Here is a 22,439-nt window from a genome sequence, read left to right on the forward strand (position 1 = left end):
TTGTTCTGTTTTTCGGAAGCTGCTCTGCTATTTCCCCTCTAGTTTATATGCTGCAAAGGCACTCGAGTAAACCTGCACTGAACTGTGCACTCGAATGGCAGCTCTGCCTTTGCCCAGCGACCGTCTCTCTCATGCAAAACCTTTCATTGTTCAGCTGCTGCTGGCAGGCAGTTCCTTTTCCAGCTAAGTAACCACAGCTTGTTGTATTACTAAGGGTTTTAACATATGGTTTTACTTAACATCAGCTGCCTGATAAGAAAATGAACTTTTTTTTTTCCAAAGCAGTCTTATTTCTTTCTGCAGTTAAAATTTTGTATGAGATGGTTAGATTTGTTCTTTGTTTTGAGCTTCAGATTTTTGCACCACTGCGTTCATTTCAGTTTTTTTAAATGCATACTTTTTGATTTGGTCTTTAAATTCCAAGTATCATCTTCTCCTTTCTTTGATCTGGAATTAAGTAAGCTGTCTCAAGAAAAATGTACATCATGCACCTTTTGCTTCCCTATGAGTCAACATCTTCAGGCACATTGAATGGCAGAAAAAGCCTTCTCTGGGGACTCCCTGACACACTTTGGATACTGTCAACCAATGTGGAAGGGGAGCAGTTAGTTACCTTTTAAACCCATCAGGCTTTGTAGACCGTAAAAGTAATATAAGTGTCTGTACCTGAAACACGAATGCTGCTGTACAGAAGGTACATGAGCCAACTTGTACCATGATGGCAAAACCACCTGATAAGTAGCATTGGTTTATGGAGCTTTGGTGGAACTTACCTGCCATTCAGTCAAGCTCTCAAATTCTTCAGAACTATGAAAAGAAGGGAAAGATAATTACAGGGTTTTTTGAGGCCTGTGTCAAACTGCTTATTGGCAGCTACACAAAGTGGTTTCAAGCATTCCCATTCATGTCAAATGTGTTGTTTGGTATTTCAGGTTGAAAGAAGTATTGTTTCAGGTGTTTATGTCCAATAAATATCATTTCTGAGAATAAACAAAGTGTTATATTTTTTTTTATGAAAGCAATGTCATGGCTTTTTGAAGGAATAATTCCACATCAACTTATTTCATTGCTGTTATTTAGCACCATTATTTTATTTTTCAGCAGACACAATGATTCTTTTTGTCTAGATCTTTTTAATGGTAAATAATGTTATTGTTGCATATTAGGTAAAATAGTTGATATATAGAATAAAGTGTGAAATAGGTAATATATAAAACAAGTAAAATATTAGATTAAGTCTTAGGTTGTATTCAGGGTCTGTGGCAAGGTTTTGTTAATGGGGTGGCTGCCTCTATAGAAGGAGGTGAGGGTCTGCCCCATGTCAGAGATGGATCCAGCTGGCTCCAATGGACCCACTGCAGAACACAGCTGAGCCCATCAGCCAAACTGGTGGCACCTCTGGGAAAACATGTTTAAGAAGGGGTAAAAAATGTTGCACAGCAGTGTCAAGAGTAAGGGAAAAAACATGAGAAAAAACCCTGTTGAACACCAAGGGGAGAGAAAGAGGAGGAAGAGGTCACCCAGGCACCAAAGCATCTGTGGAGGAGACCAGGCTGGAGCAGGTATTTCCCTGGAGCCTGTGGAGGACCCCACACTGAAAACGTGGAAATGTCCCGAAGGAACCGTGGCCTGTGGAGGACCCATGCTGGAATCCTGAAAGTTTATCCTGAAGGACTACAACCTGTGGGGAGGACCTACACCGGAGCAGGGAAAAAATGTGAGGAGGAAGGAGTGACAGAGATGAAGTGTTATGAACTGACTGCAACCCACATCCCCCTGCACTGCTCAATGGGGAGGAGTTAGAGGGGTCAGGAATGAGGGAGTGACATTGAGCCTGGGAAAAAGGGAGGGGTGGGGGGAAGGTGTTATTTTAATTTGTCTTTGTTTCTTACTATCCAACCCTATTTTATATGGCAATGAATTAAATTCATTTCCCCCAAGTCAATTCTGTTTTGCCTGTGACAGTAATTGGCAAGTGTTCTTCCTGTCTATATCTGGACCCACAAGTTTTTTCATCTTATTTTGTTCCCCTGTCCCGTTGAGGAAGGAGAGTGAGAGACCAGCTGGGTGGGCGTGTGGCAGCTGGCAAATGTCAACCCACTACATAGGTAAAGACTGAACTGTCATAATAGCTTTGAAGAAGTACTGAGCATCTAAAATATACATTCTCAAAATGGAGCCTACTCATCACAAGCACACAGAAGTATAATTCATTTATACCCTGTATTCAGTATGATGCTTTCAAGATATGACCAGTTTCAGATGTTTAAAAAGAAATCACACTTGAAAGTATAATCTAAAGTGGTTTTTGTTCTAATTCAGCTAAATGCTAAAGTGCAAAACCAGTTTATCATAATGTCACCTATATAAAATCAGGCTGAGGTTTATGTAACTTGTTCATGCAGGGTCTTAGAAGGGAGAAGTCAATTATCAACCTAGATGTTCCATTTGTATGTTGCCTGCATATCCCATATCCTATCATATCTTTATAGATGCGCAATAGCACCTTCAAAGGACTCATTGCCTGTGCTGCTTTGATCCTGTATTCTGTTACTCTGCATACTTGGCAAACATTGTCAAAAAACTTTCTAAGTGGTAGTGAGTTTGTGCGCAGCTAAGAGTAGAAAAACGAAACCACAAGAAAACTTATGTGCAGATTGTTGTAATCTTGTATGTGAAATCTTATATATAAATCTGACATGTTAAAATGCAACAGATAGGGAACATATTTTAGAATGGATAAATTTAGATGTAAAATGCATTTTTAAATCAAGTCAGGGTCCTGCATCAAGTGGAAGTGTGCTTTCATATTTAAGTGGTTATATATATATGTATATAGTTTTCCCCTCTGAGTGTGCATTTGTACACTCTGAGGACTAGGAGTATACCTTCCTTCATTTACAAGTGGCTTTAGTTAGTTCATGCTTAGTTTTAGTTAGATTTATGTATACATAAAAAACTTACAAAATGCTGAGCACTGTTTCCTATTTGTCTTCATTCCAGCATTTAGGAGCATATTATGCTTCTAGGTATAGTATTTGTGGAGAGTTTTGGAAAAGAGCTCTACCAACACCTCCCACAAAGGAGAGATTAAGTGGTTCAGGAAATTGCAGGTCTGAAAAATTCTTCCTTGACTAAATGAATCAACCATGGGCATTTACCACTGTCAGAAAATTAGGTCACAGATACTATAAGCCAATTTTCTGTGGAATTCTGCAGAATTCAAGAATAAGTTAATTTTACATTTGCCGCTTTCTTTAAGTTGTAGTGGCAATGGTAAAATGTCCATGCTCAACAGTGGCTTCAGCCTTTGAATCTCTGGGATGATTTGAAATGACTTTGTGTTTCTTTTCAAGTTGTTCCAATGCATGACTGGAGTTCTCATTAGAATGATCTTTATGCAAGGCCTGCCTGCTTCCCAGCTATCATCCACCTCCTGCTTTCCATTTTTGTCTAAAGTAAAGCTGCATCCGGCAAACACTTGGAAATACGCTCTGTGGTTACTAATTACCTGGGTCGATTTACTTAGTTATGTGTTCCAGCACAATTAAGTCCTTTCTTTTCCTATTGTATCTGCCTCATTATTAGTTATAATGGTGACATTTATACTGTAAATGGGATGAAAGCATGAAAGGGAAACTGTGTGTAAGGATAGGACCATTGTGCAAGGGATTAATTAGTACTGAAGTATTAAGGTTAATTGTAATACATGAATATGGATTCAAAGGTTTTGTTTATATTGTCTTCAAAATATTTTTGAGGAATGGTTTCAAGGTTATAGACCTACCCAAGACTGTGTTAAAATATGTGTGCACGTGGCCATAGGGACAATAAGAAGCACAAATATTCTGTGAAATGATATGTGTTTAAAATGTCTAAATAAGCATGATGGAATACTTCTCAAGGGAATGACATTTTAGAAGCAGACAGCAATAAACAGGAAATAATGAAAATGCATTTCAGGGACTATACTTTGGCAGGACTGTGGGCTATCTTAAAGCGATGAGTAGTAGAGTAAAATTACAGCCACAATTGCATATTCCGCAAGTTTAGGTTTATAAATGACTTGTAAATATGCGTGGGCAGATTTTTTTTAATTGGCGTTTCTTTCTTCCTATTAATTAGCAAAAGAGAAAAGTGGTATTTAGATATTCAACTGAAAGAATCTGTGTCCCATCCCATCCCCCAAAAAGACAGTTGTAGTTTAGTCCTAAGAATTAATTAGTAGTTAGGAGGTGTCCAGATATTATAATACTGTATTGTTTGAATGCATAGGTGTCTTTTAAAGCAAAGGCAGCTAGGTTCTTAGCTCACCCCTTTGTCAATGCCAAATGTTTCCAACTGAATCTTTTATTGTATTTTTCCACACCTGGCTTTTTCTTAGGTCTCCTATTGCCTCCACTTGAGTTGACTTCATGGTACTTAATCTTAACTGCTAACAGCCATGCAGGAAAATTATTCCAAAGAACCACCTTTTTTGTTTGTTTGTTTATAGCATCTTATGATTTCTAGAACTAGTTCTGTGAACAGTTAGCAAGGATTTACCAACATGTTTCAGGAGAAGATAGGAGTAGAAGGATGCCTAAAGCATTCCAGAAACTTTCTAATTTTTGCATGCTCTCAGAGATTTCCCATATCATAACAAACAAGCCTTTTAACAAACCTGTGTCATCTCACGGTGGTTAGGATGCAGATTAAGAAAGCGGGGTTGCACGCTAATAGTTTTTTAATATCATATATCAACTGGAGTTGGCTGGAAAATGTTATTTCTACCTTCAGGATAATTCCAGTTGTTCAGGTTTGTGTTTAGTTCTGGAATTTCACAATCGTGTTTTAGGGATAGATTTATATGCTCCTTCATCATATGTTGTATTGCAATGACACTAAATGTGACAAGAAAGGGTCTGTTGGGCTTGACGGTTAAAGGGATTGTGGAGGAAGAGAGCATAAATACAGCATAAATACTTTTCCAGTGGATACTATCGTTTGCCAGTAAAGAATTGAATTTCTGTGAGACGTTTTCCAAGTAGAATTTTTTTCTGTTAGAAAATTTTCAGACAACTCTAATATTCTTGTTGTTATTGGGATGTTTGCTATTGGAATATACTTCATTAAATCAATAGAAGGAGAAAAAGCAAACACTTCAGCATAAGGCACCATCTGGTAAGCACTTTAAGAGGAGAGGTAGTGTGCAAACCTTAGTTTTGAAGATCTACCTGTAACTCCAATCAGCTTAAAGTTTGTCAGTTTTGACCAGCAAGGCAAAGGCTAAAATAAAACTTAAGAAAAGACTCACTCTAGGGCAATGGGAGTTTTTAAGTCAGGCTTTAGGTCGGGGCATCTAAAAAAGTTAGTCCCAGTAGTCATTTGAAGTGGAGTTGGCAAACCTAAGCAATACAGGTTTATTTGTAGACCATTTATTGTTTAAAATGGCAGGGGTTTCCTGCTATTAAAATATACAAAGTTTTGCTTTGAAGATAACTGCAGCATTACTGTTTTCACCATAGATCACTGTTCTTCCTTGAAGGAAGAACTCCAGTTCCAAACCAGTAAGAGGTTTTGGGTGAGCACTTCTGATGAATGAAGCCCACTATTGATCTGAGGAGTACTGTAGATGCAGGGATGAATAGGATAAACTAGTGAGACCTGACACTGCAGAGAATGTAGCAGAAATGCTGCTTGGCTTATAATCATGAAAAAATCCTATCCGTTCTACTCTTCAGTTGACTTTTTTTTTTTTAAGGTTGTCACCTTTTCTTGTCTGAAATAATCTCTTACTATGTGTCTCTAGAAATTTGAAAAAGGGTTAGACTAACTTTTGAAGAGGTAACAATTTTCAAAAGCAAAACAAATTGTGCAATTTTGGAAGGGATAGAAAGCACTATGGAATATGCACGGTGGTAAATCGCTGATTTTGATAATACTGCATATCTGCATTTTGTCCATAACTGGAGTTATTTTTTCCTGAGTTTGCTCTGTTTTTATTTCTGTATGAAAACTTGCTTCTTGAACTAATTGTTCCACTGTTTATCTTGGATCTTGTTCTTTTGGCAGCCATCACAGATATTTTCCTGATATTTTAGCTCTTACTTAATTCACCATAAAATTGGTGGTGGGATTAATTTCTCTCAAATGACACTTTAATGCTCTGGCAATGCCTAGTCCACCTGCCATTCTATTACATCTTTTCAGAAGTTACTGAAATGGTCTCAATTTTTTTTTTTTTATTGTAGGTTTCATATATACTGGAGAAGTTGTGCATCGAATGCTAACAGCTACACAATATATTGCACCCTTAATGGCAAATTTTGACCCCAGTGTGTCAAGAAATTCAACAGTCAGATACTTTGATAATGGTATGTAGTAGTCCTTCATAAATGAATGTGTCTGTGTCCCTTGGCTCTTCGTATTTTCCTAAATAACTATTTTTGAAGGAAAAATTGAAGATTTTTTTTTTTTTTAACTCACAAGCTGTGTAAAGCATGTGGCTAGATGTCCATAAACAGTTCTTAACTTAGAATTCGGTTAAAGAGTCATGAATGCTTTTTCCTAATTGGATAGATATCTTCTGGATGCTAAAGTACATAAACTCAAACTAGAAATGTATTTTATCAATTTTAAAAACAAAAATCTGTCTTGTATAAAAGTGCAAGTTCCTATTACTTCAAAAAACCCACTAGCTAAAATGAAAATAGCATTTGTGGAATGTAATAGCAAGAATACACAGAAGCAGGGCAGGTATAAGTTTAATAAACCTGTTGATGATTAAGTGTGCCTGGAGTCCCAGGACTGGAATCCAATACACTGATCTACACCATGAGTTCTCAACAGTCCCTCATACAAAAGACTGAAAGGGTAAAAGGCAAACTGCAGTGTTATACTTGAAGCTCTGTGAGATACTTCACAGGCCTTGAAAGTGTGGATATTTGTCTCATTAAGTTGGTTACAATCAATATTTTGAAAACATAACCTATGTGATTAAAAAGCATCTGGTGCCTTACCTCAGGCCTTTAGCGATCAAATTCAATGACAGTGACTGTCTATTCTGAATTTAAAACTTACAGAGTTTAGTATCATGACTTAATATCATGAGATCTATAATTGTTTTAAATCTTCCAGGATAAGCCTGTGCCATTCTGTGTATGTTTATTTATAGTTAATTTAAGCACAAATTATGAACATGTCCAAAAATATGTCACATTTCCAACCAGGTGTGTTAATTTTTATTCTTTAGATCAGGGATCAAAATGTATCCTATCACCTTTGCACCTAGTCATAACATTTCCTTTCAATCTAGTCATTACTTGCAGCATTTATTTGTTAAAAATCCAATAAAATAGACTTACATGAGAAAATCCTACTCCTTGCATGGAGAATTTTCAAACAGAAAAAATATTATTTTCATTTCATAAATTATTTGACATTATGGCCTGAGATCTGTCATCTCTACTGAAAGAATCTGAGGATTCTGGGGAAGACATTGCTAGTTCTCATTATATTCCTAACTTCCATTCTCCATACCAGGTGTATCAAGCTGTATCACATGGCTTTCATGACAAGGTTGAATACTACTTTGAGATTTTGGATCCCTCTTCATGTGTAAGGCATGATGATCTTTTGGACCCCATGTGCTTTAAGACAAAGAATTTGCTATCTTACCCCAAATAAAAAGGAACTGAGCAAATTGTATCTTCAGCTCCTTATTTCTTATTCATGCATGTTTTATCCCTGTGAGTAAGTGTGCTGCTTTAGAGTGGCATCTGTAGCGGGCAAGCACAGAGCATGGTGACCCATCGAAGTCTCACTCATGAAGCTAACTGCAAGGAACTTATGTACACACGAATCTACATAAAGGCCCTGGGAATGAAACGACTGTTCTGGAGGCAGCTGACTTCCACTTTAGCTTGGGATTCTGAGATGCACATAGATCTGAGGTACTCAAAGACTGACTATAAGAAGTTCTGGCTATTTTCACTCCAACAATTTTAAAAGTCCCTTTAAATTCCTTTAAAATGAAATTTAATACAATCAAATAAATATTCAGAAAGCAATTAATGACTATGGCCACAGAAGGAAAAATGCACTGTGTGCACAATTAATGAACATGTACTGTGCTTATGAAAGACACATGGGACAATAATGTGGTGGACTTAGCGCAGTATGTACTAAAAGCTTGCATGCTCATAGTTTAATGACATCCCCTACCAAGGTGTGTTCATGGAAGTTACAGCACAGAAGATCTGTGACAAAAGGTGTTTCAAGGATATATCAAAAATGCATTGAGCTGGATGCATACTGACCCGCCTTGAACACTCCAGGAAGAAAAGAAATTAAAGTGTTGTGAATCAAAGCACATAACTCCCATTAGTGCCAAAGAGAGAAGTATGCTGAGGAAGGCATATAAAGACAAAAAAGTCATTTTCAGTAAGCACAGTTTTGGTGATAAGTGTCTTTCAGCCAAGCTGCTTGAATATAACCCTTAACATCTGTAAAACATGCTCACAGGGATGCAAGTTTCTTGGGGTACATTTTTAGTACGATAAGTGGATATTCAGACAGAGAACTCCCATGAATATTAACGAGCCTCTTGCAACTAAATCTCTGTACACCAGACTCAATACTTACCCTGTCTATGGACTCTTAGTGGTTTTAATTTAAACTATGTTTATTTATTGCCAGCACCTAATATTTTTCAACTTGCAGAACCTCAGCAAGGGCTTGCACCAGGCAAAAAAAAAAATAATGCTATTCATATTAATGCATAGTTAATGGAAGAATCTGAATTCCTCAAATAATAACTTCTACTAAACAGGCAATGCTATTAGCCCTTCAAATTTCAAAGTCATTAGGGTATATATATATAGTGTGTAAAAAAAGCCACTGCAGAGCAGTGGTTGTGGGAGCACACCTGAACTCTGAGTGCTGGATCATATCTTTAGTGATTGTTGACTCCTTGTGCAATTCCAGACGAGTTACTTGACCACTCGCTTTAGCACACTTCCGTGTGAGTAGTTGAGGTAGCTATTTGTGGCACTGTGGTGTCTACCTTTAAGATGATTTCAGTTGCAACTTGTGTTTGTAATATCTTTATCATTTCAAGATGTTGGGCTGAAAGTTGCTGAAAAGAGACAAAGCACTGTTCTTGTTTCAAGTAACTGCAGTTAAGTACTTTTTCTACAGTCAGTTAATAATTTTCTCACATTTTTTTCTTCCCTTTGCCTCTCTACTCCCACTCTGGGGTTCACAGGCACAGCACTAGTTGTCCAGTGGGACCATGTACATCTGCAGGATAATTACAACCTGGGCAGTTTCACTTTTCAGGCCACCCTTCTCAATGATGGGCGTATCATTTTCGGCTACAAAGAAGTAAGTTGGGTCTGAAAATTGTCATTTAAGTAGACAAATTACTTTAAACCTGCCAGGAATTCCCTACATTTGGGGGGGATATTTGAAAGTTCAGCTATATAAGACCATTTCAGTATATTGCTTATAAGATCACTATTTTGCTGAAAAAGACATTTTATTGTAAAAGTGATGTTCATGTGATGGACTTGAAAACCATCCACATGGCTCCAATGTGTTACTCCTGGATTACAAGTGGCCTTTTTTAGGTGGTTGTAAGTATCGAGTAAATTCTTGATTGTTTAGTAAATTCCTCTTGGGTTTTGAAAGGTAGGGTCTAATTTGCTCAATTAGTTCACCTAACTTGGGCCTGTTTGAAAATACTCTAGAATCAATGGTTAGTATTAAAGTGTCACCTTTTTCCTGCAGCTATCATTTTTTGACAACTGATGTATTTTGAAGTTCATATGTTTCAAATAAGAAATAACTGGTTGGTATCTCTAGCCCTGTGAGGTTTTCCATCTGTTTGGTGATAACACTGGTTAGATTGAGGCCATTTTGTTTGTTTTCATAGCACCAATATGTTGTTGTCTCAGTTGGGCTCTTCCGCATGCTCCAAGTGTTTCAAGTTGTTACTTTAGGTGATTTTTTTTTTTTCTTGCTAGAGTTGCTAGAGTCTTGGAGCCTATAGCCTAGAGGCTATACCTCCAGTTAAATTTCATGCAAATGAGAATCAGAAGGTAGATAAACTCAAATCTCTAGGGGCAGAGAACAATTTCTTTTTTTATTTGGTTATTTTAATCTCATTTTGGCACGCAAAGGGTGTCTTTCTCTTTAAGATGTCTCTCTGTTATCCTCCTTACATTAAAAAAATGTAATCAGTGATATAACTGATTGCCCAGACTTGGAGAAATCTAGGTTCTCTTCTTTCTCTGCTATAAACCAGTTGTGAGCCTTCAGGCTCATTTTTCATGCCTATGTTGAAGCCATGCACCTGAATGAAGCAGAAATAATAGTAGTCCTGTCCCCTTCATTAGAAAGCTAGTGAGGATCTGGGTTAGTCTACTAACAGTAGTCATATCTTCACCTAAGATAGATGTCTTTGCACCTTGCAAACAGCATTGCTGCAGGATACTCTTACTGGATTAGTTCTGTAGACACAACAAACTTCTGGTATGCCCACGGACCTGGCTTTCCTTATCTTATAAAAGACATGCTGATGCAAGGTCTGCTTAGACTCCGTGTCTGAACATTATGTACAGGCTAGTAGTCTTCATCTCTGAAAATGCAGTTTATTTGCATTCTGACTCCAGCTTCATAAAAGGTTTACTCTGCTTAGCACAATGGAGCCTGTGCTTGATCAAAGGAGTGTGCACCAAAGCTTTGTTTATCTCCTGTTGTTGAAACTTTTTTAAAGGAAAAAAAAAAAATCTTTTTAAAGACTGCAGAAACATTCCTGCCTTCAAGGCCCAGAGAAGTGGGGAGGGACACTACTTCAATTTCTAATTTTAAGATACACTTGACAAGAACTATATATGTGTTCTGACATTAAAATGGTGACATTTTCAGGACACTACTATTCTTGGTTATGAGATGCTCTGCCCTGTCTGTTACTGTCCAGCCCTGTGCAAAATGAATCTAACATGGTTGATAGAACCTGTTGCTCTAGACTGATAGTATCTTGCATTCATTTTGCATAAATGTAAATGGTGATGCAGAGTGCCAGGCAGTGGAAAACTTTATTCATTTAGGAAGACAGGAGGAAATGGGCCACCTTATTAATCACATGTGGTTCCCTAGAATTGCATGCAAGTACATCATTTAGTCTGTGGCTAAACAATTTCTATGCTACAACGGTGTAGGTTGCTTGCTCTCACTGCACTGCTGGAAGCTTCCTCCAGAACCACAGTGCTTTTGTGGGGAGGAGTTATTGATGTTCTTTTCATTAATTCTGAAGCAGAAAGAATTGGAATTTACAAATGAGATAATTTGCATTTTTTCCACTGCTGAATCTTTGAAAGCCCCTGTAATGAGTTATTCTTGTCCTGAATGGAGTTACCAAACATCACTTTGGAATTACTGCACGTAGTTAAGGAAAGAGACTTTTTAAAGTGGTGATAGTAACATGTTAGTGATCTGTAAATCTTTTGACGAAAGATTTCTGTAAAATCTTAGAACGTTACAACTAGTGTATTCCTTTGGGGAATGTATTTGGAAGCTGAGATTACCAGAAGACTATACTCTTTATTTGCACCTTTTACTCCATTAAAACTACCTCAGCTTTTCACCTAAATGAGGAAAATTGAATAAAATTTCCAATCACTGATCAGACACAAGTTGTCTGAAAAGAAAAACTGAGACACTTGTGAATTTAAACTTGACTCTAGTGCTTATAAGTCTGGGTAGGAATTTATTTACTTTCCAGTGCTGAATCCATTGCTTTCCTTCCTTTTGGAACCATCTCTCTTGCTGGTGAGTCATGTTGTCAGGAGCCCCATTAACTCCAGTAAGATAACCTATGTGAGTGCTCACTAGCACGGGTAAAAGTTGTACAAGAAGATTTCCACCATCTTTTTGGTGCCATTTAATTTTAGCATCACAGTTCACTAAAAATGACAGTGATGTATAGCAAATCTGCAAGGTCTTCATTGCATTGTCACTGAAAGTCTCCAGGCTGAAACACCACGTAAGAAATGCAGCAGACAGGTTGCCAGTAACTTTATAAAGCATCCCACAGGGGCTCTGTACTAGTGACATCAGGCGTTTATCTTGAAGAATCTACTTTTAAAATAACTGTGATTATACTTTTAAGGGAGGTACAGATAGGGACTTTTATGTCTAAAGCACTTCAGATAAATTCTTTTATTTCTTAGTTATTCAAACCATTTGAGATTCCCTGTTTCATATCCTTCCTGCTCCTGCATCAGGTTTGCTACCTCATAAACCTGGTGTTGACCACCAAGGCAGGATCTTGGCTGAGGTTTGCTGAGTATAAAAGGAGTTGTTCTGCCCAATCTTCTGCATTTCATTGTTTGCCCAATAGGAAGCAGCCTGAAATGCACAATTTTTATCCAAAATCCAGAATAGATTCTGAAAAAAATAAAAATTTAGAAAAGGAGCTGAGCCACCAGGATAGTGAAATCTGGAGACACCAGAATATCTTTCAGAAGAGTTAATGGGTAGGAGAAGGAGCTGTACAGTCAAGTTTTCAAAACGTAAAAACAATTTGAAATATAGCAAGGTCCTATAGCAAGTCAAATATTTATTTTTTTACCAATTTACTTTGTTTACAGTACATACAGCTTCCATTTTAAATATCGGTTTGCTTACACCAACTGTTAGTGTTCTGGCAAATGGTCAATATGTCAGGAAGCATCAACTGGCAGGAAAACTTTACTGGTGCACCTCTACTACATATGAAATACATTACAGAGCAAACTAACCAACATAACATAGTAATAAAGAAAATTTTCTGGAAAGGCATACTTTTTAATGTATTGGTAGTGAATACTAATTTCTTATGTTCTAAATTTCACAGTTCAATTCTCAAGAGCTTTTCTTCTTTTCAACAAAATAACAATTCTATATAGTCTTTTCCCATTAGTGCTTATAGCTAATTTTCCTTAGTGTAACATTTGGTTTCTTTTTCTGTCCATGATTAATACAGGACAAATTAGGCAAAGGTACCAAAGGCTTTGTTAATGGTTTAGGATATTTTTTCTTAATTTCATTGGCTTGAAGGCTTTCTTTGTTCATTTAAATAGTAATGACTCTCTATTTATGTAGTAATCCAGAAACCATTATTAAAGTTGAAATGCTTGTTCAAATTGCCCAATATGCGAAGTTGGAAAATAATTCTGAGACTTGTAGTAGAATTTCTTGCTACTGTGAAAGGAGGCAGAATTGAATGGAACTGATTAAGTGCTAGCACTTAGATAAAATTGATGCTCCTGCTATGCATGATGGAAAATACTCTGTTTTCAGTAACAAGACTCCAAACCTTGTGATTGTTTCCTGAAAACTAAAAAAAATGCACAGTTTTTGTGGATATTCTGCCTGCATTATACATGCCTGGCATTTCTTTGCCTCTGCTATTGTTATCAAATATATTAACACGGAAACAGGATCTTTGATTTTATGAGGTGATCAGTTTATGCAACTTAAAAGTCCTGAATAAGTTTCATGCAGTTTGGCCTGTAGATTAATTAATAACTATTTAGGAAACTGGCAATGAAAATCCTATGTAAGTACTATTGTGTTATTATTTTGCAGCATACTCTGGCTCTTTTCTTTGACTCAGTTTTGAAGTGGGGCAGTAATTGCACCCTGCTTACCACCTCCTTCAGAATAAGGTCAGAGGCCATTATTTTATTCTTGTTTGAAGGGTAAGATTCTGACATGTCCTCAAAGTTGAAAAGAATAAAATCTGAGAACTCTGATGGAAAATACTGTCTAGATTACTGATCCCAATGATGAATAGAATTCACCATGAATTCTAAATATTTTTCTCCCTGTTGTTGAAGTATATAATCCAAAATACAGATGTCAATGGCCCCAGCACTAGTCTGCATTTGGGAAGCTTATTCATAAACTGGTGACTTGTACAACACAAGAGTTCATATTGTCTGTGGTAGAGCTAACACACACTTTGGAATGATTCTAGTTAAAATCCATCCTCTGAACATAATGCCATAAAACCCCTGCCACACATTAGCAACCACTTGCACATTCCTAGCTTACTGTTCAACTGTTTAACATGTCAGCCTGTCATGACATATCTTGCCATTCAGGTGAGGAATTTGGAACATCAGCTACCTGTTTGCTACCTATGTTTTGCTGTAATTTTCAATAAATTATTTTATCTTTTACTACAAGCCTTCTGTCAAAAGGGCATATTTCCTAATAGGCCACCATATGGTAAAAGCTCATTTTATCTTGACATCTCATTCAAAAGATTTCACTATATAATCGCACTCAGTACACTCATCACCAAGTGAATGAAGTATTCAGTTCTGTAAAATTATTTCTTTTCCACGCTTTAAAAATAAACATATGTTTTTGTAAATACAGGTTTAATAACGCTGTAGTTTTTCCAAGAAAATAAAAGAATTTTCCTGGGTCATGGATTCCCTTCTACTTTGACTGCATTTCTGTCCGTATTACTAGTTGTTTGACACAGGCTGTACCTCAGTTTGAAGAGCTGGCTATACTAACTTAATTTATGTTTTCTTCACCTTACACAAACACTTGTTTCTAAACCTTGTTTCCAAAACATATATCCAAATTTTTGGCTGCTTCTTCTGTTAGACTGGACCCTACTACAACTTTTTTATTTGTTTTAGAAAATGATTCAGCAAGTTCTTCACTCTTGCTAGAATATCCAGCGTGAGTGTGGACACCTGCAGGGATTTTGGCAAAATCTACTGAGATATTTCTGCTCCAAAATTTTCTAATTTCTCCTCAAGGTTTTGTTTGTATTTTCTGTTCAACTTGGCTACTGCATCCTATTTTAGTACCAAATATCACTGGGTCATTCATAATTTTATTAGATAGTGAAACTGAAAGTGACTCTCAAGCTCTGAACCAAGTTGTAATGAAAACAAATTTATTAAAAAAACCAAACAACAAACCACTTGTGGCATTTGTACTGCAAGAACCCATCACTCTTTCCTGAAAAAAAAAAGACGTTGGTTTGCTGTTGTCATAATTTTTGAGGGAAATATGCAAATTGTTCAATTATTCACAAATTCAGAAAAAATGTGTGCTAAGGCACTAGACTTAAAATTAAGGAGGCTTATTCAAGGAGACCCGAGTGCAACTTCTCCTGGTTTGCACTCACATGTAAAAATGAGTATAATTCTTTTCATGTATCAGGCACAATTTGTGCTTTGAGCTGCCAATTTTGCCAGCATATTTTGTTGGTCACACACCTACTCATAATGTCAATTCCAACTACATTTTGTATCCATAGAACTCATTCCTTTCTTCATCTGCTGTGTTTCTAACTTCAAAGAGAAATAGTCATTGCATCCTTCTCATCAGTGCTTTTTCTAACTTGGTTACCAATAGCTTCTCTAGAGTATCCTCCTCAAAATCTTTTAAGACTGTTTCTTTGGTAGTTAATATAAGCTTTTCTCTACAGTATTCCGAGACTGTGAACAATTCCCTTATTTTGTTTATACTTTCATGCTGGAGAATGTTTATAGACTTATTTCTGAACTCATTGAGTCTTTTATTTTGAAGACTTTGAAAATATGTCTTTTAGCCTTCTTATGTCATATTCTCCAATAACTGCATCAGAGCTAAGCTGATATAAGCCAGATTTAAATTGATGTATTCCTAGCAGTATTTGCAGGCCACTTCTGTTTTTCATGTTAGTTTAACATCATTCCTTTTGTTATACCAAAGCAGATCATGTCTGCAAGAACCCCTAAATAAATCAGCTAAACCAGTCACTAAATCAAGTAAAAGAAATGGAAATTTATGACACTGTTTAATTCACCAGAACTCACTTTTTCTGTTAATATTCTCAAATTTAACTTTTCCTAGACAGCTACCAGTGTAATCAGGAAAAAGCACAGCTAAATGATATTTTGGGAACAAGGAGAAGAACAACTACTGATGCTCAAATATCAGAAGTCATGCCATTAATTGACATGTAGAGAACACTGAATCCTCATTCACTGGATGTGTAACCAGCTTTTTACTTTGGCATTTTTCTGCTATGTGAAAAATACTGACCAACAGTATAATTTTGGTAGTTTTACACAGGTAAAGCCAGAGCAGACTATAAGATTAGCTGAGCTAGCACCTTGTATCTCAGTTTCTTACATTTGACCCAGTTTCATCTGTCTTTAGCCTAGTAATTTTTGGTTAACTGAAGGCCAACTTAGAAAAATAAGATATCCAGCTGTGATATGAAAGCAGCAATGAGTAGAGAATCATAATTTCCCTTGGTAGTTTATCCCAGTGGTTAATAACACTCAATCATAGAAACATGGGGCTTATTCTACTTCGAAGGTCTACAGCTTCCAGCTTCTGGTTATATCTTTTTGTGCCAGATGAAAAAACTCTTTAGCCCCTGAGTAATTTCTCCCCATGGCAGTACTTGTTTATGGCAATCTAGCCAGCTTTCCATTTTCCCTTTGAGAAGCCAAATAGAGCTCTTGTCGTGGTTTAACCCCAGACAGCAACTAAGCACCACGCAGCCACTCGCTCACTTCGCCCCCACCCAGTGGGATAGGGGAGAGAATCAGAAGAAAAAAGGTAAAACTCGTGGTTTGAGATAACAACAGTTTAATAGAACAGAAAGGAAGAAATTAATAATGATAATAGTAACAATAATAAAATGGCAATAATAATAAAAGGATTGGAATATACAAAACAAGCGACGCACAATGCAATTGCTCGCCGCTTGCTGACCGATGCCAAGTTAGCTCCCAAGCAGCGATCGCCCCAGGCCAACTCCCCCCAGTTTATATACTGGGCATGACATCACATGGTAGTGAATACTCCTTTGGCCAGTTTGGGTCAGCTGCCCTGGCTGTGTCCCCTCCCAACTTCTTGTGCCCCTCCAGCCTTCTTGCTGGCTGGGCATGAGAAGCTGGAAAATCCTTGACTTAGTATAAATATGACTTAGCAACAACTGAAAACATCAGTGTGTTATCAACATTATTCTCATACTGAACCCAAGACATAACACTATACCAGCTACTAGGAAGACAATTAACTCTATCCCAGCCGAAACCAGGACAGCTCTTTAACCCTTCTGTTAATGTCATTTGAGACCTGCAGAAGTTTTCAAAATATTTTTATGACTCTCTTAATCTTCCTTCTCTTAAGTTTTCAGCATCTTTTTAAGAAATAGTTCCCCCCAAAGTATGTGTAATATTTCATTAATGATCTAATGTGCAGGTACAAGTAAAATGGCCACCCCATTCCTAGGCTGTATTTCACTGTTTGTGTAACCAAATATTACATCAATTAAGTTTTCTTGGTGCCATGTCCTTTCTGACAGCCGGAGTTGTTCATCCACTACAATACTGAGATCCCTTCCAGAACTGCTGCTTTAGACCATGGTCCCCAAACCCCTACCTTGTGCTTTTTTTTCTCTGAGTTATAACTTTGCAATTTTTGCAAGATCTAACTTTGCTAATCGATCCAGGCCTTTCATTATTTTTACTCTACCAGTGTCATCTGCAGAACTGCTAGACAGTAAATTTGTGTTTCCTTCCCTTCCAACTTTTGAATACTAGGTCTGATGACTGGAGAAGAAAGATACACTGTAAAGACGCACTGTCAGTCTGAGCTGCTGCTTTAGTGTGGCTACTGTTTGTGATCAGTCTAGTTAACTATATTAATATTGTATAAATGCTACATGTCACTAAGTCAAACACCGCTCAAAATTCTAAAGCTATTATCTACACAAGTATCAGCCAAAGCTGCAATCTTGCCCAAAGAATGAAATCAAACTCGGCATCTCTTTTCATACAACCCTGTTGCCCAGCATCAATATCTCTGTTATGTAAAGCTGGACTGGTCTATGGCTATCTAAGTCTTTTTATTTCTTCCTCTAGATATTGGCAAGTGAGCATCTGGCATTTTCCACATTTTCCATGACACTGATAATTTTCCTGCTAGTCCATGACACATTAAACACAAATATCCTTGGGCCAGAGCTCCCTTCAGGTAGCTCTTCAAACAGTTTTCAGTGTAAGTTAACTGAGCCATAAGCTTTTAAAATGTTCATCTCAAGCTGAACTTTCACAGTTCGTGTGTTCAATAGTAGAAAAGAGGTATTGCTTCCTCCTCCTTGTCTGATACTAGCACATCCCACTTTTTCTTCAACTGGGGGAAATAAATTACTGAAAATTACTGCCCTTTTCTGTTTCATCATAAACAATTGTTCCACCTCTAAGTGTCGATGTGAATATTGTTATATAAGCAGCAAAGCAAACTAGGATAAAATAAAAACTAAAACCAATAATTTCAATCTTTAATAAATCATTAGTCATCTTATGCTGTATTGTATAAAATACTTATTTAGGACTTCTAATTTACACTGGTTAAATGTTCATTCTGGTAGTGCTGTTATTTTTATTCTGAATTTTTTTACTTCGATAGTTCATGCATATCTTCCTGTTTTGTATTCCAGATTCCTGTTGCTGTAACACAGATAAGTTCGACGAACCACCCAGTGAAAGTGGGACTCTCAGATGCATTTGTGGTTGTGCACAGGATCCAGCAAATTCCCAGTATGTAGAAATGTAGTGGTGCTAATGGTTTGGAGGCTGAGAAACAAGTATAAGCTGATTTCATCAAGGATGATTAGCTGCACAACAAATCACTTAGCTAATTTCAGCTTGTTAATTCAAGTGTAATTTTATTTGCTTGATAATTCCCAGTGTGGCTTTCTCTGTCATTGTTTCTTTTGAGCTGATAAATTAAGTAAATAAAACTATATGGCCAGCCAAATAATGTGAAATTAAACTGTCAACCAGCACAATTTGGTATTCCATAAGATACTTTGTCTGGAATATGTCTCTATATCCATAGTAGGGAAGAAGCAACCTGTTCAGAAAAATCTTCTGTATCCAAAAAGAGAAAAATACCCAGGCTGGAAGTTCTTGATATTTTACATTCTGAACTTCAAATTCATTTATACATTTTAGTGAGAGAAAAGAAGAGGAGACGTAGTTATTAAATAACATCTTGGGCTCACATAGTCGTGGCAACAGTAATGCAGGTGACACTTAATTTTCTCTGGCTTTAACTATACTTTATATGACTTGACTGAAGTCAAGTGTAATTTCCTCAATGCTTTGTTTTAACATACTGTGTACAGAACCCTTTGAGGTTGTTTAGCCATTAGAGAGTATGCTCACTTTCCAAGTCTGCTGGTTTTATTTACACATTTAGAGCAAATTTACTAAGTTCAATTTTTGATGATCCCTTAATAGCAGGGTGTAGATGGAAGGAGCTGCTCTTGAACCAGCCTCCGAGGGCTGAGTCCAGGCATATTCTTGTGAAGTGAACCCTGACAGAGGTGTGGCACAGATAAAGCTCATAAGGACTGTCCTGACCCAGCCCATCTTTAAGGCAGCCTGCAGATGGGGTTGACACTAAAGTGCCTTTGCCTCTCAGCTCATCCTATCCCCTCATCACATTTAAATGGTCTTTGATATGAGGGAGCATAAATCCTATGTCTTGTATGTCCTACCATGGGGAAGATGAAAAATTTCAGCACCATCTGTTGCTTGTTGTGAACTCAGAGTAGTGTGAAGGAGGTTGGCATGCCCAGATTTCACTTAAAAGATCAGGTCTTGGAAGAAATTTGTTTCTGAAGTATGATAGATAGTTGTGACGTGCCTGTGGTCGCATGGATTGCTTTCGAGTGCTTAGGAACAAATGAATCCAGGCAACCGATTTCAGCAATTTGAGTGATGTTTGTAAGTGAATGATCTGAATATTTCTGTGAGTCTTCAGCTTGTAAGAGCTCCTAAAATGGATTCAGGTGGAAATTAGGTTGATTGACTTGTGCAAATGGTTTATAAGAATAGGCACACAGAAATTTATTGTAAGAGATGCAAGCAGTATGCAGATTTTTTGGCATCAATCCTCCGTCATCAAACAACACTAAAGGACTTATTTTAGATGTACATATTTTGTATGTAATATATATAGTATATGTGAGTCTTTATTTTAGTTCGAATGTTTCTTTCTGTAACAATATTTCAGACCACTACTACCACTAAGTAACATTGGTTTTGATGAATACAGTTACTTACTAGTCTTCTGGTTTTAGTATTTCTGTAAACCCTTTTGTCACGACACTTTCTAAGTGAAGTGACTGTAATTAGCAGAAAATCTGTCTAGTGTTTCATCTTAAACTTACTCTGTTCATTAAGTTACATTAAGGAGTGGGAGATAAGAAGAATAGAAGGTGGGTAGTCTAAAATGTGCCATTGCAGCAACTGTTATGATAGCATTATTTTTGTATTAATGTGTGTAACGCACTGCTTTTCTCCTTAACGACTGGTTCTGTGGATGGTGGTAATTCATAATTATTTTTGCTAGTTTCCAGCTTTCACTAGAGCTAGTATTAATCAAGGGAACCATCAGTTCGCAGCAGATTTTCCTGAAGCTAAATTGTGCTTTCAGTGAAACAGGTTTATATTAGTATGTACAGGCAATGTAATAGCACCCTGACAGAACTGGTAAATAATGTTGGCCCACAGAGAGCCACTGTCAGATGCTCTTAAAATATGCATGTTCTTGCATTCTTGTTTTTCAGAGATGTTAAATCAACCATGGCTCTAGTCAATTACTGTAAAAGTGATATGATAGAATTGTTTTACTTTATTTGTTAGCTCCTTAAGACAACGGAAGAATATAAATTGGTGTTTGTCCCAAAAGAAGGCAAAGATAGTGTAACTACTAGTTCCTGCTTACCACTTTAGCAAAGACAGTATAGCTGTTAGTTCTTACTTACCACTTTAGCAAAGACTTTTCCATCGACAGAACCCAGTTTCCCTGTATGTTCATGGCTAGTTATAAAAAAAAACCCAAACGCAAATCAAACTAAAAAAAACCCAACTCTGCTGCTCCATGTTTGAGTTTTGTCAGTTATTTTTGTACATATCTTGCATTTGAAAGAGACATTAAGTGCAACACAAGCCTAATTGAACAAAAAAATCCTCTCAATTTTCATAAATGCTGAGTGTCTTCGGTGCAGTCTGTATGCTCAGCATTCTAAAATTTCAGTATAATATTCCTAGTTTTATTGAACTAATTTTGGAAGATTTAGGACTAACTATTTATCAGATTTTTTCAGACATACTGTCCAAAACATTAGTAATAACTTTTTTAATACTTCTGAAAGGTGAGTTCTAAAGCCAGGCAAAACTATTTCATACTGAGGAGAGAAAAACATGCTTTTTGATCAGCCATTTCATTTCAAAAGTGCATTTTAATGAGTGCTGAAAAAGGATCCTATTGAAGAACCAAGAGCAAAAAGAAAGGATTTGCTGAAGTTTTTTAAATGGGGGACCCTGAGCATTTCATACCTATTTTTGTTAAAATACTCCTACTTATAAAGGCTTTGCAGTAATACCCCTTTTATCTGTCCCTAAAAGAATACAGGCACCTACATTTGTTCACCTTATCTTTTAAGAGTTAGAGCACAGGGATGGAAGATTTTTGGCAGGTGGCTTTCTGCCTGTTTTCTATGGGTTTTTTTCTTGATCTGCTACTACTGCTTATATAGAGACAATGTCTTTCTTTTCGAGCCTATATGTGGTACTATTATGTTGATGCAGATTGGCCACTATTTTATATTTTTTTTATATATATGTATAGATACATATGGCTGTATATACTCTAGAAGTGCTTTGGAATGAATGGTAATGTGTGAAGGGAAGCGAATTTTTGCTTGACACCAAGGTTAACAAGAAAAGCCCTAAATTCTGAGGCTTATATGGCAGCAAAATGGCAAAATAAGTCCATCAATCAATTTCAGAGGAAAAGTTTCTGCTTCTTCCAGGTAATTCAAGTGAAGTGAGCCAGGCTCTGGACCACCCCTGCTTCTGATTTGTTCAATAAGTTAGAGGGAGCACCCTGATTTCTTCTTCTTCAGACAGACTGAACGTTTGTACATTAACCATTTTTCCTTTTGTAACAAAGACACTGAGAATGTTTAATGGATGTCTTCCAGTTAGACAACACATGACTGGTGAAGACAAAGCTGGGAGATAGCTTTATATATTCCTCCAGCAAGTCTTCTCTCCTCCCTTTTTTTCAGCATCTTTACTGTGTCAGGAACGTTGTCCCTGTCCCACCTTCTCTTCCCTCTTCCCTCTTATTTCTTGTTTTTTCTCAGCCATCCTTGGCATTCTGTTCTTGGTCCTTCTTTCAGTCACCTACAGTGTCTTTTGCTCTCCCTTCTGCAGACTCCCAAGACCTCTCTCTAATTTCATTACCATCTTTCTTCCCCTACATCTTTCCTTCAGGGTTACTACATTTCTCTCCTTTGTTTCAGTGCTCTCTTCCCTTTTGTCTTCAGTTAGCTTTTTATTGTGCATGAAGAAGAAATGAAAAGG

The 22,439-nt window shown here is 37.0% G+C and overlaps 1 protein-coding gene across 1 annotated transcript in view; it reads left to right on the forward strand.

Moving 5' to 3' along the window:
- Positions 1–22,439, forward strand: part of PLXDC2 (plexin domain containing 2) — a 283,574-nt gene that overhangs the window by 195,725 nt on the left and 65,410 nt on the right. The window contains exons 5-7 of the mRNA XM_052803968.1: positions 6,234–6,356; positions 9,248–9,366; positions 18,497–18,596. Coding sequence (XP_052659928.1) covers positions 6,234–6,356; positions 9,248–9,366; positions 18,497–18,596 — 342 coding nt within the window. The remainder of the gene's footprint in view (positions 1–6,233; positions 6,357–9,247; positions 9,367–18,496; positions 18,597–22,439) is intronic.

Source organism: Harpia harpyja, chromosome 1 (assembly GCF_026419915.1).
Source record: "Harpia harpyja isolate bHarHar1 chromosome 1, bHarHar1 primary haplotype, whole genome shotgun sequence".
Taxonomy (NCBI): Eukaryota; Metazoa; Chordata; class Aves; order Accipitriformes; family Accipitridae; genus Harpia; species Harpia harpyja.